This window comes from Chiloscyllium punctatum, chromosome 42, assembly GCF_047496795.1.
Source record: "Chiloscyllium punctatum isolate Juve2018m chromosome 42, sChiPun1.3, whole genome shotgun sequence".
Taxonomy (NCBI): domain Eukaryota; kingdom Metazoa; phylum Chordata; class Chondrichthyes; order Orectolobiformes; family Hemiscylliidae; genus Chiloscyllium; species Chiloscyllium punctatum.
In genome coordinates this window covers 40,581,660-40,597,561 of record NC_092780.1, presented here as the reverse complement: position 1 = coordinate 40,597,561, position 15,902 = coordinate 40,581,660, and the positions used below count along the sequence as shown (strand labels likewise).

The 15,902-nt window shown below is 40.3% G+C and overlaps 1 protein-coding gene across 6 annotated transcripts in view; it reads right to left on the bottom strand.

Moving 5' to 3' along the window:
• Positions 1-6,361: 6,361 nt before the first annotated feature.
• The window catches only part of tlk2 (tousled-like kinase 2), a 206,894-nt gene continuing 197,353 nt past the window's right edge, over positions 6,362-15,902 (bottom strand). For all 6 annotated transcript variants that reach the window (XM_072561853.1, XM_072561854.1, XM_072561849.1 and 3 more), the window contains one exon: positions 6,362-11,944. In XM_072561853.1, coding sequence (XP_072417954.1) covers positions 11,777-11,944 — 168 coding nt within the window. In that variant the 3' untranslated portion in view covers positions 6,362-11,776. The remainder of the gene's footprint in view (positions 11,945-15,902) is intronic.

Here is a 15,902-nt window from a genome sequence, read left to right as displayed (position 1 = left end):
ACATTTTTCATCACTGTTGTAAATTAAAAAAAGTTGTAGAGAATGGGAGAGTGAAAGGAAGCCAACTCGCTAAGGTAAGAAATGGATAGCTGGCAATGTCCCGAGATCTGTCGTCAAATCAAAGTCAAATAATGAAGTTGGGGGTGAACATTAGGAGGAAGCTGCCGCCATTGTAACAAGTTAGGACACATTTGTTCAGAAGGCTGGAAGTTGAAAGGGAAACCCATGGGACTTGGGTTTGAGTCTGAAACACATTTTCTCCTGAGATTCTATCAGATTGTTGTTTTAACTCCAACTCAGAGCCCAGAGGCAGATGCTGCTGTAAGTGCATAAGAGGTACAAAGTCAAGATCAAAGTTACAGTTTTGTCTATAACCATGGAAAGTCCAGTTGAGGATAAAGAGACAAGACAATTGTAATCAAATTTCAGTCATTTTTCCATTGTGTGGTGACCAGAGCAATGACTAAACAAAGTCTATCACTAGAAAGAAACAGTTAACATTTTGAGGCTGGTATGCCATCTTCAGAACTGAAGAGTGTTGGAAAACGTTTAAAAATATTTTTGTCAGAGGTGGAGGAGGAGTGAAGATTGCATCGAAGGTCAGTGCAAAAGACATTTGCTTGTTAGTGGTAGTGAAAGAGAGATGTAAATGTGTGTAAACTTAAGGTGTCAAGGAGAGGGACAGGGACCTCTCTGCTCAGAGCAAAGTAAACAAGAAAAGGCTGGCGAGGGTGAAGAAAGAATGAATCTGTTCAGGGTTAGTTGGAGCCACAGACAGTCACTGATGAAGTGGCTGTGGAAGCCTTAGTAGAGAAAAATAAAAGAAGAATGGAGAACAGATATAATACAAACAGTTTCTGAAGTTATGGAATACAATGGTAGGACAGAGGTTGTTAATTGTCTAATTGGAAAATTAGGTGCTGTTTCTTGAGCTTGCATTGTGCTTCATTGAAATATTGCAGCAGACCCAGGCCAGAAACTTAGCATGGACAGCAAGTAAGTTTTTTGAAATAGCAAGCAACTTGAAGGTCAGAGACATTCCTATGGACAGTGTGGAGGTATTTCACAGTGCGGTCACCCAGTCTGTATTTGATCGCACCAATGATCAGTGAATACAGTAGACAAGATTGAAAGGAATGCAAGTAGAAAGCTGCTTCATTTGGAAGGTGTGTTTGGTGCTATGGACATTGAGGAGGGTAAGAAGGTGAATGGGCAAGAGGTACACATTCTGCAATTACATGGGAAGGTATCAGGGGAGTGAGATATGTTAGAAGTGATGGAGGAGTGGACAAGGGTCATTGCAGGAATTCCTGCAGAATACTGACAGCGTAGGGAGGACAAGATGTGTTTGGTGGTGGAATCCTGCTGGAAGTGACAGAAATGACAGATGTGGTTACTAATAAAATAGCGTCCTTAGCAACTGAGCCCAAACAAACGAGCTCAAGTGCAAACAGAGAGATTGGAAAACCACTTGATTGAATCTAGTCAAACCAGTTCATAAATCATAGAGATAATAGAATCGCCATTAGCCTATCGAGTCCACATCGACCCTCTGAAAAGCATCCCACTCAGATCCATCCCTCTGTGGCTCATCCACCTAACCTGCACATCCCTGGATACGAAGGGCAATTTTGCATGGCCAATTTACCTAACTTGCCCATGTTTGGATTGTGGGAGGAAACCAGAGTAACCAGAGGAAACCCACACAGACACAGAGCCAATGTGCAAACTCCACACACTATTACCCAAGGGAACTGAACCTTGCAGTGAGGCAGCAGTGCTAACTAATAGTATTGGTTCCTAAATTAGATGGATCCATAGCCATTGTATAGATTATAGAAAGGTAAATACAGTCAAAAAGATTTGTACCCAATTCCGTGTTTGGAAGACTGCATTAACAAAAAAGAATGAGGCACTGGCAACTCTTAAGGTATATCGATTGAGGAAGTAATGGCATTAAGATTGAGGGCTAAAGAAATACCCACTTTTCTAGCACCAAATGAGTTGTATCAAAGTGGAGTGATGCTATTTGAGTTAAAGACTGCCCCAGCTACATTCTGAAGGCTGATGAATTAAGTTGTAGCTAAGATTTGTGGCTATAATTAAGAATATTTGAAGATCGTAATCAAGAATTATTAAAGGAATTGCTTCAGTAAGTAACCTGCACTCTTTTATAGCTATTACTTGCACTGCTACGGAGAGAAGTACAGTTGGGGGTGGGACATTGCAGAAAGTTTGTGGGCAAGTTGGAGACAAGATTTGTGAATGAATAGAGCTTTGGCTGGCAACCAGTAGCTGATTGCCTACGTACTAGTGACCAATTTTATCCAAGTCCTCCATTCTGCCAACCTGCGGATGGGTCCCAGGAAGTTGAACAGGTTGGGGCTGTGAATGTCGAGGAGCAGCAATCAGACCTCCGCAAAGACAAGAGCTGTCTCTTTGCAGTAAAAACCACTTTAAGCCAGAAGAATAAAGACAAAATCCTGCAGATGCTGAAAATCTGAAACAAACAAAATGCTGCAGAAATACACCGGTCTGACAGCATCTATGGAGTGAGAAACAGTGTGAACATTACAAGTCTGGTATGACTTTTCTTCAGAACTGAAAGATGCAGGAAAACTGTTGTTTTATATTTTTGACAGATTTGGAGGAGGAGCAAGGGGGCAGATGACATAGACACCCTACTGAGAGCAAAGTAACATACATAACAAAGCTGGCTTCAGGTTTGTGAGGTCGGGGAGAAGAAAAATACGTATCCATGCAAAGTAAAATAGAATTGGAGACATATCCAAGGAAGGAGATGTGGCCCTAAAAGCCTTCGTAGAGGACCCATTCTTTCCATTTTGCACTTTATTTATACCCACCTTTCTGGTAGCCCTTTTTGTCTTTTGCATTGTACTTGCTACTCTGTCTGTGTCAAAAGTATATTTAAAAACCCAGTTTCCAACACCATTCAGGTCTGTAGTAGACATTCCAGACTTGAAACGTTAGTATTTCTCTCTCCATAAATGCTGCTGGATCTGCTGAGTTTCTCTGACATTCATTGTTTGTTTAAACCTGAAGAAAGCCGGTTTAATTTTCCTCATCAGTTGCTCAAAGTGCTACCCATAAACAGTAAGCAGATTTTAGGTAGTGGTTGTTGACACTGGCAACTGTGCTCAAATACACATGTGCCCATTCGGGAAAATCACCAAATACATCATGATGTAAGCTTTGTGTGATGTCATGTGCAGTAGTGTGCATGTACCAGCAAGCATGAGCTACTGGGGTTCAGTTGTGGGGAGAGGGGACATGGGACTGGGTGAACATCCCGAGAGTAAGAAGGGAAGGGGGCCAAGACACTGGTTGTTGGGTAGGGGGTATTAAGGAAGGCCCAGGAATCAGGCAGCCCTCTCCCTCCGTTTTCCTTCTTCCTGTTCACCCCCCTCCCCACCAATCACCATCCTCCCCTCCCTATTTCCCTTCTCCCTTCCTGCTACTCCACCCCATCATCCTTCCAGATATCTCCCAGAGACATTGGTGAGGTCACTTTTACAATACTGCATTCAATTCAGGTCTTCATGCTGTGGGAGAGATGTTGTACAATACGGTACAGCACAGGACCAGGCTCCTCAGCCCACTAAGCCTGTTCTGAATCTTAATTCTTATTTCTATCCCTATGTTTCCTCCTGTTCATGTCTATCAAGATATGCTTTGAACATTGCTAACCTGCCTGCTTCCACACCCTCCACTGGCAGTGTGTTCCAGGCATGCACCACTGTCTGTGAAAACTTTTCCTTGCACTTCTCCCTTAAACTTTCCCCCTCACCTTGAGCCTGTGTCCTCTTGTAGTTGATCTGTCCACCCTTAGAAAAAGCCTCTGAATGCCCACCCCATCTTGACGCTTGTAATTTTGTACACCTCTATCAAAGCCTCCATCTTTCCAGTGATAACTATTTGAGTTTTATCCAACCTCTCCCGAGCACGCAATATCCTAGTAAATCTTCTCTGTACCCTCCCCAAAGCATCCACATCCTTCTGGTAGCGTGGTGACCAGAATTGCACGCAATATTCCAAATGTGGCCCAAGTATAAAGCTGAAACATAACTTGCCAACTTTTACATTTGATGCCCCAGCCAAAAGGACAAGTGTGCTGTATGCCAGTACGTCAGTGCTGCTAAGGGTTTTGCCAATTATAAAATTCACATCTGAATTTGATCTTCCATAATGCATCACCTTACATTTATCCAGACTAAGCTCCATCTGCTATTTCTCTGCCCAAATCTGTATCCTGCTATATCCTTTGACAATCCTCTTTACAATCTGCAACTCCGCCAATTTTGGTGTCATCTGCAAACTTACTAATCAGCCCACCTTCATATTCTTCCAGATTATTTACATATATTCCAGACCACAAAGATCCTAGTACCACTAGTTACTGATTTGCATTCTGAAAAGCACCCTTCCACTGCTACTCTGTCTTCTATGACCAAGCCAGTTTTGTTTACATCTTGCCAGCACACCCCGGATCCATGAGGTACCTTATCAAATGCCTGAGTAAAGTCCACATAGACAACATCCACTGCCCTTCCTTTCTCAATCATTCTTTCAGCGCCTCAAAAACCTCATTCAAATTAGTGAGACATGACCTTCCCCACACAAACACATGCTGCCTATCACTAGCATGTCCATCTGCTTCCAAATGTGAATAAATCCTGTCTGTGTCTTCTCCAACAGCTTCCCTGCAGTCATACTCACTGGTGTTTAATTCATTGGATTCTCTGTTTCCCATTTGAAACAAAGGGACAACATTGGTTGTTAACCTTGAGGGTTTGGAAAAGATTTACAAGGATATTACTGGGATTCGGTGTTTCAGCCAATTGGAAGTTGGGGTTTTTTTTCTCCAATGTTGGGGGCTGAGGGGTGACTTTATAGAGACTAATAAAATCATGAGGGGAACGGATAGGATGAATAGCCACGGTCTTTTTCCCAGGATACAGGAGTTCCAAACCAGACTGCATAAGTTTAAGGTGAGATGGGAAAAAGAGATCTTAGGGGTAAAGTTTTCACACAGTTGGTGCACGTATGGAACAAATTGTCAGAGGAGGTAGAGGTAAGTACAATTACAACGCTTAAGAAGGAATCAGGATGGGTATATGGATAGGAAAGGTTGAGAACGATATGAGCTAATTAGACCAGTTGAGGATATCCAGTCAGAGGAGACAAATTGGACCGAAGAATTTGTTTCCGTGCTGTACAACGCAATGACTCTATCTGGCAGTCCCCCACCCCATCTCTGATCGCCCCCTCGTCCATCCAGATCTTTCTCCCTTACCACAGAATGCAACCCTCCGAAATCTGCAGAGCACGATTTAAAGTGGTGCCTAGCACACATGCTAGTGTCAGCAAACGTGCTGGTGTCAGCAAACTCAACCAAGACTTTATACAGGTGAACCAGCCACCCTGTACCTTCTCTAAGTAAGATAAAGTAGCTGGAGGAGAATAGAGGAGCAACATAGCTTGACAAGCTAAAAGGACAATTAAAGCTAACAGTGGGAAAATTCAGTGATCCTTGTTCAAAGTGTCTTTGTCTGTTTGTGTATGTTGAATGGGTGGGTTAGAGTTTTAATTAGAAGATAAGTCGATGGTTTAAAACTACTTACCTGTATCTGCAATCTACTTATTCAAAATAAATAACATTTCTTGTTAAGTAAAAAAACCTGATCAGTGCTTGCTGTCAACCTGGGTGTAAAAGGCAGGTTGGTGGGGGGGGGGAGAGAGAGAGAGAGAGTCATGGAGTCATTAACCTCCTACAGCTGTCTTTACCTCCAGGTTAAAGGCCCACCCACTACAGAGGTGTGTAAAAGCATCCCTGACAGGTTGATTAGAAATTATTTGGAATCATTAACTTTTGTGACAACTCCAAGAATAGCCAGCTTGATTTCCAGCACATTCAGTAGATCACATTGATGATACACCTCACTGAGAATGGTGAAGCATCTTGAGGAATTGAGGAGCCGACTCATACATGCAATTTGTATACATGTTTATGTCTGCTTCTCCCTGGAACAATCTTCAAATCAAGTTCTTTTTAAAATAGTTTTTCTTTAAGCATCAAATCAGATACTGCTTCCTTTCTTATGCAGAAACCCAGTATATTATATATTCACTTCAATTTAGGCCAAGAGAGGTATTTAAGTTCATATTCCCAATAACCAGAGAAATACTTTTCTAGCTCATATCCAAAGCTATGATTTAAAGTAGCAATATTTCATCAGTTACGACACCCAGTTCCCAGTCATAGCGACAGGACTGGAGGCTATCCAGAGCAGACAACTTGAACATCAGACAAGAGAAAAGAATTCAGGAATATTAAAAAAAATGTTATAAGTTTCAATTTATTAGCAGATGAATAAAAGAAACAATTTCTACACTGCAGCAGCTATCAATGGACATCTAACGGTTTGGAATCTGCACAGTCAAAGCAATACAATTTATTGAAATATACACAGCAACCCTCATCCACAGACTGGGTCATTAACCAAGCATGTATTTCACAGTGACACATACTCACAGGGGCTCCATGGTACCTTCCTTTTGATTCAAAAGAAAATATCCGTACCGGTTTAAACTCACCCCTTCATTTTGTTTCTCTTTTGTACATTAAAAGTAAAGCTGTAGTCTAGGAGAGGCTCATGTAGTTGAAATCAGAATCGTCATCATACCACTACAGTATACAGTTAAATAGAGGCATTTGTACAAATTTCATTTTAAAAAAAAACAGAATAGTTGGAAAGAGGAACCACAGGGAGAAATAAACTGGTCTGTAAGCTTACCAAACCAGGAATTATTCACAGTGTTTAAACTAGCTGCAATGAAATAAACTGAAAGGAACACTCAAAAAAACCAAAGTTTCACAACATGTGTAAGTGCTGAATGACATTCAGCCATAAGAGCACGCTGCTGTAGGATTTAGCTGTGGGTTGCACCTTTGGGGATCTGAGAGTAAGTTGGGGTGGGAAGGGGAAAAGAATGTAAAGGTGAAGAGGGAGGAGGAGTTAGTCAAAGATTATCCGTCAGCTTGAATGAACGGAGGAACACAAAATTTCAAACAGAAAATAAGTGATAGATGGAAGAAACAAAAAGGGGTGTTTTCCATAAAGCAGTATGCATTTAAAAACTGGGATCCACAGATGTGACACCAGTTTGTTTAATAAAGTCAGTGTTAGTTTAATCCTCAGCTGAAAACGTTTCCAGAAAAAAAAATTATATATGATCCAACCCAATATATTGGAGACTGACTAAACCCACTATAAGAAAATCTTGTACTCTTTCAATCGTGCGTCATGGAACTCCTGCAGGGTATTATATTCTAGGGTATTACAATCAGTGTTAAATGGATTAACTTTCCAATCTGCTAAAAAGACCTATCACATTCTCGTGAAACCCACCATAATAAACTAGAAACTGTAAGAACACCTTTAACTCTGCTGGATATTTATTGGAACAGGAGTAAACAGAATGATTTGTATGTAAGCACCAAGTAGGTCTCCTCCTCTGAAGAAAAGCGGCTCCAGTGTTTAAAATACTTAAGAAGTACAGCACCCTCTATTAGCTGCATATGCCTAAATATTGAGAGTTGAAATGAATTTTAAGACAACAGTTGAGATGGATGTGGGGAAAACAAAAAAAAATCCAGATCTTTCGATTCTGACAAGATGAGTCTCCTAGAGAAATAAAAAAATCTGACACCTCAAACAGAATGACCAACTGTGCAAAACAATTGTGTTGACACATTGAAGAGAGATTTGCACAAATCTTATTTTCAAACATTTTCCAGAGATCCATTTCTGCTGTTCATACCATCCGATGTGATGGATTAACATCTTCTTGCACAAAAACATCAATTTAATTTTCCTCTGCTGATATTAAAATTTATCCAAGACATGTCCTTGTTTTGATTATAAATGTTTGTTTCTGGGAGAATGTTTGTTTAGAATGATAATGTGCTGCTCACAGTGATGAGATCAATGGTTACATGAACAACTTCCACAAATAGATCATGACCAGAGAATACAAAATTTCCAGTTTGTGCTGGGCTTTGGACAAAGTCAGTCTCAACTTTACTACGATTCTCCCTCCTTCCACAATCCACCATAATTTCAGACTCAGGAGAAATAAAAATGCAGAGAGCAAAGCTAAGAGTTACAGTCAACATTTTGTCTTCTTAGAAGGGCTTTGTTACCAAGAACACAAGCACCAATCCTAAACAACTCGGCTGAAGTACCTTTGCATGGTGCAACCTCTAGTTGCAAATCACCAGGAGCTAGGCTAAGTACTTCTTTCGAAGCCTTTCCCCCAGGGATGCCTGCACATGACCTACAATTTCAGATAATGTTAGTTTTAAAAAAGGAACATGACTTATTTCACAAGCCAACCAAATGTGATTACCACAGACTGCCAAACTGCAATTTACTGAACTTGAATTGTGTAATAATTTGCCTTGGTCCTTTAACAAAATCAATATAAAAACTGAATCTATTTTTTTTAAAAAAACAGAAAAGACATTTAACCAGCCCGGTGTGGTTAGTCCTTAATGATGTCTTAGAGACAGCTAGAGAATTCAGGCTGGTTACTCTGTATTAATAGCAGTGTGGATGATTCTCTCTCAATTACAGACTTATTCAAACATTCTGCACAGAAAATGCCACGAAATTTAGATCAACATTAGCATTAATGATCAACCAGATTGGTTTGCTTTTTTACTTTACTCCTGCAGCCTCTAAACTCAGACATGAATATTTACTTTGCATGCAGAACCACTAACTTCTGGACAAAACCAGGTGACAATAACCATATATCTTCACAGTGCCCTTATTTTCAATAACAATGACAATGATTCAATGGCTTCCTAGAAACTCGGAAATTTCCATTTATTTTGAGGGAGGAGCAAATCTAATGTATTTAAGCTTATACACCATTTCTTAAGTAGTAATTTCTTTCCATATTATAACAAGGAAACGCTCCTGTAGATGCCAATCCAGGTATTGCCTTAAGGTTGAGTGGATCCAGTTATAAATGGGGGCTTAAGGCTTCAAGACAGCCACTCATGCAGAACTTCACTTTTCTTTGGAACTAAATGCAATCAGGCTTGGCCACTGCAAGATTTAGGAGCAATTCCAACCTTAAAAATTTGTAACATTGAAACTCTGCCCAGCTTTTGTTGACTAAACATTGACTAGTAGGATTTGTAGCAAAATCACTTCAAACAGGTTACTGAGTAAATCTGCACTAAGTTTTCTTGTACTCAATTTAAGTAGTACATTCCACATTAAGCCATTTTGCCATCTGATACTCTCAACCCTCCATCAGGAATTCACCACACAAAGCTGAAGCAATATCCTTGTCTGAACAGGTTTGGATTTGAATTCTAAGCTATACCAGAGGGAAAGTTGATTTGTCACACTTTATCTTACCACTGTGAAAAGTTAAGATCAAAATACTCAATGTAAAAGAAAAGAGGTATTTGCCCCCTTTTAATAAAAAGAGGATCCTTAAACATTCTCTCGTTTGAAATGAGGGTGAATAGGTAACAAAATTGTACAGTGCGGAAGGACATTAGTTGAAACTTACATATTTCAATAGGGCTAGTTTGTGACCTCAAGAAACTTGCTGATGAAAATTCTGGAGGTGGAAAAGCAACAGTGATGCAGTGAGACCCACTGAGAAAGTGCATACGTGTACAACAGAGGAGGAGGATAATGTAGCAGAAGGAAAAAGAAAGATAAAGGCATCACATGAGAAGGCAGAGGGAGGGAGAACACTCATATGATTAAGACTGCAGCACCCTCTCCAATCTAAGCCACTTTGGATGCAAGTGCACAATATGTTACTGTTGTCCGAGATTTCTAGTGCACCACACTTAGTAAGAAGTCAGGAACAAGACTACTCTCCCCAGAAAAGGATGATCATTATCCATGTTCAGATTCAGTTAACCTTGACTGAGTAGTCAATAGTGGCTCTCAATATAGAGGAAAAACATGGAGTCTTCTTTCTACTTCAGTGAAGGCAATCATAATAATTTAATTTAAGAGTGTTCAAATGGATTAACTAACCCAACAAACAAAAAACTGGGACAGCACTGGCATGATGGATTAAGTGGCCTCATTATGTTGTGTAAAACTCTGATATTCGTCTGAGTTGAAGTTGCCTCATTTAACCTAAATTTTACTCCACTGCAACAAGAAATTTACTCCTTTTAAAAAAAAACTACACACTTTTTGTTGCTAGTTTTTCCCTCAAACTCATGTTAAAAAGGAACGTTTCATACTATATTTGGGAAAGTGTTCAAGAACTGTATTCTGCTTATCCAGAAATTTAAATATCCCCTAGGGGTATAGTGCTTTTGATACATCTGACCAACCATGTCAAACCCCTGTCCTAAGTTACGTTTAAGAAAGGTTTTCCCTAACTCTAACTTGTCTGTGATCAGATGTAGGTGGTTAACTGGTTGTTTGGTTACACAACAATGCACGGTCCCTGCATTGGTGGAAAGGGACATGACATGAGCAAATGGTGTCAATATTTTACTGATCTGAGCTAGATTGCAAAACATCATAAATCATTTCTCTGAACTTGAATTAATGTACAAAGACAACATCCCACCCTGAAAGATTTATTCCTGTAAAATGAAAATAAAACAAGTCACGTGGAAGTCAGACACTGAAATTTGCCAAGTTCAGTTATTTAACTCAAAATTTAAAAAGAACTACATGGAAACCATGGATCACAAATATTATTATACTGATAGAAATGCCAACTGAATTGAGAATACACCTTCAGAAAACAGAAGTTTACCAAAAGCAGAAATGAACTGCCAGGTTTGGGGAATGTAAGCAAGAGGGATAAATGAAAAAAAAACCATGAATGATGAAAACAAGGCAAAGAGAGGCTGAAAGAGAAGATGCCTCAGTGTCAATTCAAGGTATTTTTCCTGTTGCAGGTTCCTCAAAGCCTTAGTGTTGTCTGTATCTCAATCTACATCCACCTGAGCAGAAAGTGAGCAACATATTAAGGTACTGAAGGAACAGTGCAAGAAAAAGCTATAGAGAAACAGAATCAAAAGGTCAGGGATATGGGATAGTGGGATGGGAAGGACGAGGAAGAGAAAAACTTCAATTTTTTTTTAAGAAAGACCAAAAGGACCTTGTGTTTAACTGACTCAAAAACAGCCACCAACACCAAGAGGCAGCTCCAAACTTTGGAACAATCAAGTCCCCACACTTGTGCTCAACGTGGAACAAATGTCATTCAGTCATTTTGCAGGTTGGCAGGGAAGTGTATATGTGGATGTATATGTGAATTTGCGTTGTGTGTGCTCGTTTGTGCACCCCGTCTGTGCGTTTGGGGTGGAGGGATAGATAGAACATATCTTAGAAAGATTTAAAAACAAACACTCATCTTGCTTACTCTCTTCTAGCACACAGCCACTTTCAGTTCATGGCTGTGTCTGAGCTACAGCCAAGGGACATGGGAGAAAGATGCAGATTCTGATCATTGTCCTTTTCATTAGCAGCCATCAGTCATGGTCCGTGATTCATAGCCTCTGCCATCGCCTCCTTGCTTCCAGCCTGGAGCATCGCAGTCTTTGTCCATCTCGCTTCAGAGAATCTGTGAGGACGTTCTTCCCCACGCTGGACAGACACAGAGAAAACACCTGGTATAAATCAGGATATTACTAGTACAGATTCTGTACTCCTTTTGTGTTATGTGCCCTCTTAGTGGATCGTCTGCATGCTCAGTTTGAACTGTTGTTATTAGATGATCCAGAGGTTGATGCAACCACACCTGGGCTGGTACTAGATACCGATTTTCTAATATGAGGCATCAAGTATGGGTCACTGGCAAGTTGCTGAACATCTATCCGGTCCTCTTTACGATATGCCAGACAGCGACGAATAAAAGCCTGCAGCAGAATGAGAGAAAGAAAAATTCTCATTAAAGTGTAGAATTCCCAAAAACTGACAAGCATCAGACTATCTTGGTATTGATAAGAAAGCAAATCAGAATAAATAAAGACATAAATATTTTATCCTGGAGTTAATTATTACAATCAAGAAGGGAATTGTAATATAGGTTCTGCTTAATTCTCAAATGAGAAGATTAAATATTGCATGAATAGTCTTGTGACATTTTCTTTGGAAAACCATTTGGAATTGTTCCAAGAGGAACATATATCCAGGATGTCACAGTGCAAAGAAAGACCATTCACTTTGAATTTTCTTATCATATCTGAAATCTACACATTTAATAGCTCCTCTTTGCCTCCATTAACAGTCATAAAAACTTTTATCAATTAAAACAGCGAATTTCAACATTTCTGCTCAGCATTTACTGTCCTGACAATCCTCAGTCTCGAGTGACCACAGCCATCAACGAAAATCATTTTCCCTGATTTAATCGAAACCCCTAGCCATTTTGACCACTTGACAAAATCCATTCTTGTATCCCCTTTGTTGTGTTGAGCAAGCCAGCAATGTTGGACTGGTAACATTTATGGAGAAGACAGTTCCAGAGATGCTAAATAGTAAATCTGCCCAATAGGGAAGAGATTTATGCAAATATCTTATCAGCTCATTCAGGATAGTTTTGGGGTGACTGAAGAGTTCAAAGGTTACAGGAATTCAGTGTGGATGTGACAGAGCACCAGAAGCAGATCACCAGTTGCAGGTCACTGTACTACCAAGAACACGTCTGAACTGCAAAGATTCTGAAAAGGGGACTCAGCTGACAAAGAAGGACCAGAGAAAACAGGCCAGTGAATAGTGCACCTGCTCAATTCAATAACTTGCTCTGCAGCAAATGTAGCAGATGCTGCCATGTTAGAGTGGGGTTCCTGAGCCACACACATGGTGCTTAACATCGAGCTAATGACCATGCTCTTGCTAAGGCTGCCCATATGTACTCCATTAATATCTCTGAAAGCAAGTTACAGTTGATGAGGTGTCATTCAGTTCAGTTTCTTAGAATGCTTTATCCACAACAGGCAGACATTATCAAATGTGGCAAAATGGTATAAAGTGACTCAGTTTTCCAAGGCTACAAAATGACCTCATGCTCCTCCAGCTTTTTTTTTTGCAGCAATTTACTTAACGCAGAATAAATATATCTTCTGGAAAATATAAATTATTTCTCTCTTTGTGGTTTTAACTTCCACATACACTTCTGGTATCTACAGATCTCTAAAATGTCTTGCTTCACATAAATTAAACAGAACAAGCTGCAGGTAACACCAGAAAATGATGGTAAATAAATCCATGTTGCGCAAAACAACTGACCATCTGTGACATATCTACATCATTTTTTAGCTGTGTATAAATGGCCAAACTGTCCAGAGAAACTGCTCCCTTCTGGGAAATTGTTCTCACACAAGTCACTTAAATGGCTATAGAATCCTGAACCATGACTTCTATAACTCACCTTGCCATGCCTGGTTATTTTTATTTGAATTAATCCTGGACTACCCTTGAAAATATTTATAAATCCATAGTCATGTCAGACCAGTACAAAATACATCTCTCTCAGGGTAGTAAAGACATTTAGAAGTCAACTGCCTGCCTGGCTGCCAAGCATAAACAAAAAGGCCTTCAATCTGGAGCCTGCGAGCTTATCTATAAACCTGATCTTTCCCTGGTTAATCCCAACTAGCTAAACAGTGCATTATATTAACTACATTTGGCTGTACATCATTTTGTAATGGGGTTATCAAACATTTTATTGTCAAGCAACTAACTGCCTAACTTGACTGATCTCCTTGGTTCCACTGACCCATAATACTGAGGTCACTAACACGTCAACAAAAACCACACTTACAAACAAGTAAAAACAAGGGAAATGAATTACACTACTAAAATTGTAGCTTAAACTTTAGATGTGGCATTAGGATTGCTTGGCAAGAATGTTAAATTAAACAAGGTGAATTTATTTGTATTATACAAATCTCAGTAAGCTTGTGGCAAAACAGAGCCAGAGTAACCATTGTGAAAGCAATCAAGAAACTGAGTTGAAGTGCCTATTTCTGAAGATTATTTAAATTTCCAGTAGGCACAAGAAACATACAAGCATGAATTTGAAGATAAATTTGTCAGTGTAAATACACTCAATGATAGGAAGCACAGGCATGTCACTGAAGATACATTACTCTGCACCTCTAATCATCACATTAGAGCAAGGATGTGATTGCAGCCACTTTGACACAGAGATTTATCAGGATGCTGCTCAGGCAGGTGGGTTTGAGCTATGAGAAACGATGGATAAATTAGGGTTGTCTTCCCTGCAGCAGCAAAGGTTGAAAGGTTACCTGATACAGGTGTACAAGATTAGGAGGGGTACAGGGCAGCTTAGATAGGAAGGCTATTTTTACCATTAGTAAACAGGTCAATAACCAGGAAACATGGATTCAAGGAGAGAAGCAGGTGACTAAGAGGAAAATTGAGAATTCCTTTACCCAGAAGGTGGAGAGAGTTTGGACCTCAGTGTCTGAAAGAATGGTTACGTTAGAAACATGTAACATTTAAGCAGCACTTTATTCACTTGTGTTTCTGTAGCTTCCAGGCTTATGAGCCAAGAGACAAAAAATGGAATTAGTCAAGTGGTATTTGGGGTTACCATGTTGTGGCCATAACGGAGATGTGAGTTTCACAGGGGCAGGGATGGTTGCTTGATGTGGCAGGGTTTAGAATGTTTAAAAAGAACAGGGAGGGCGGAAAAAGAGGAGGGGTTGTAGCATTGCTAATCAGAGAAAGCATCACAGCTACAGAAAGGAGGTTGTTGAGGAAGGTTTGTCTACTGAGTCAGTATGGGTGGAAGTTAGGAACAGCAAGGGAACAGCCACCTCATTGGGGGTTTTCTACAGACCACCTAATAACAGTAGAGAGATTGAAGATCTCATAGGCAGGCAGATTCTGGAAAAATGCAAAAGTAGCAGGGTTGTTGTTATGGGTGATTTCAACTTTCCCAATATCAACTGGAACCTCCTAAGTGCAGATGGTTTGGATGAAGCCGTTTTTGTCAGGTGTATTCAGGAGGGGTTCCTTACTCAGCATGTTGACAGACCGATGAGGGGAGAAGCCATTTTGGATTTGGTGCTCAGCAACGAGCCAGGACAGGTGTCAGATCGCGTAGTGGGAGAGCACTTTGGTGAAAGTGATCACAACTGCCTCACATTTAGCATAGCCTTGGAGAGAGAAAGGTGCAGTTACCGAAGGAAGATATTTAATTGGGGAAAAGGAAATCATGACGCTATCAGACAGGAGTTGGGAAGTACACAGACTGGGAGCAATTGTTCCATAGAAAGGGCACAGCAGACATGTGGAGACTATTTAAGGAGCAGTTGTTGCGAGTGATACACAAATTTGTTCCTCTGAGACAGGTAAGAAGGGGTAAGATTAAGGAACCTTGGATGATGAGAACAGAGAAGCTTCTTGTCAAAAGGAAGGTGGCTGCTTGGTGGAGGAAGCAAGGATCTAGCACAGCTTTAGAGGATTACAGGCTTGCTAGAAAGGAGCTCAGAAATGCACTGAGGAGAGCCAAGAGGGGGCACGAAAAAGGCTTGGCAAGAAGATTTGGGAGAACCCAAAGGCGTTTTATTCATATGTGAGGAATAAGAGAATGATCAGGGACAGCAGAGGGAACTTGTGCGTGGAGTCTAAGCAGATAGGGGAAGCCCTAAATGGGTTTTTTGCTTCAGTTTTCACCAAGGAAAGGGAACTTGTTTAAATGAAAAATTTGAGGAGCTGGGATACAGTCTTGACCAGATCAAGATTGATGAAGTTGATGTGCTGGAAATGTTGGAAAACATTAAGATTGATAAGTCCCCAGGGCCAGACTAGATTTATCCTAGGCTGCTCCGGGAAGCGAGAAAG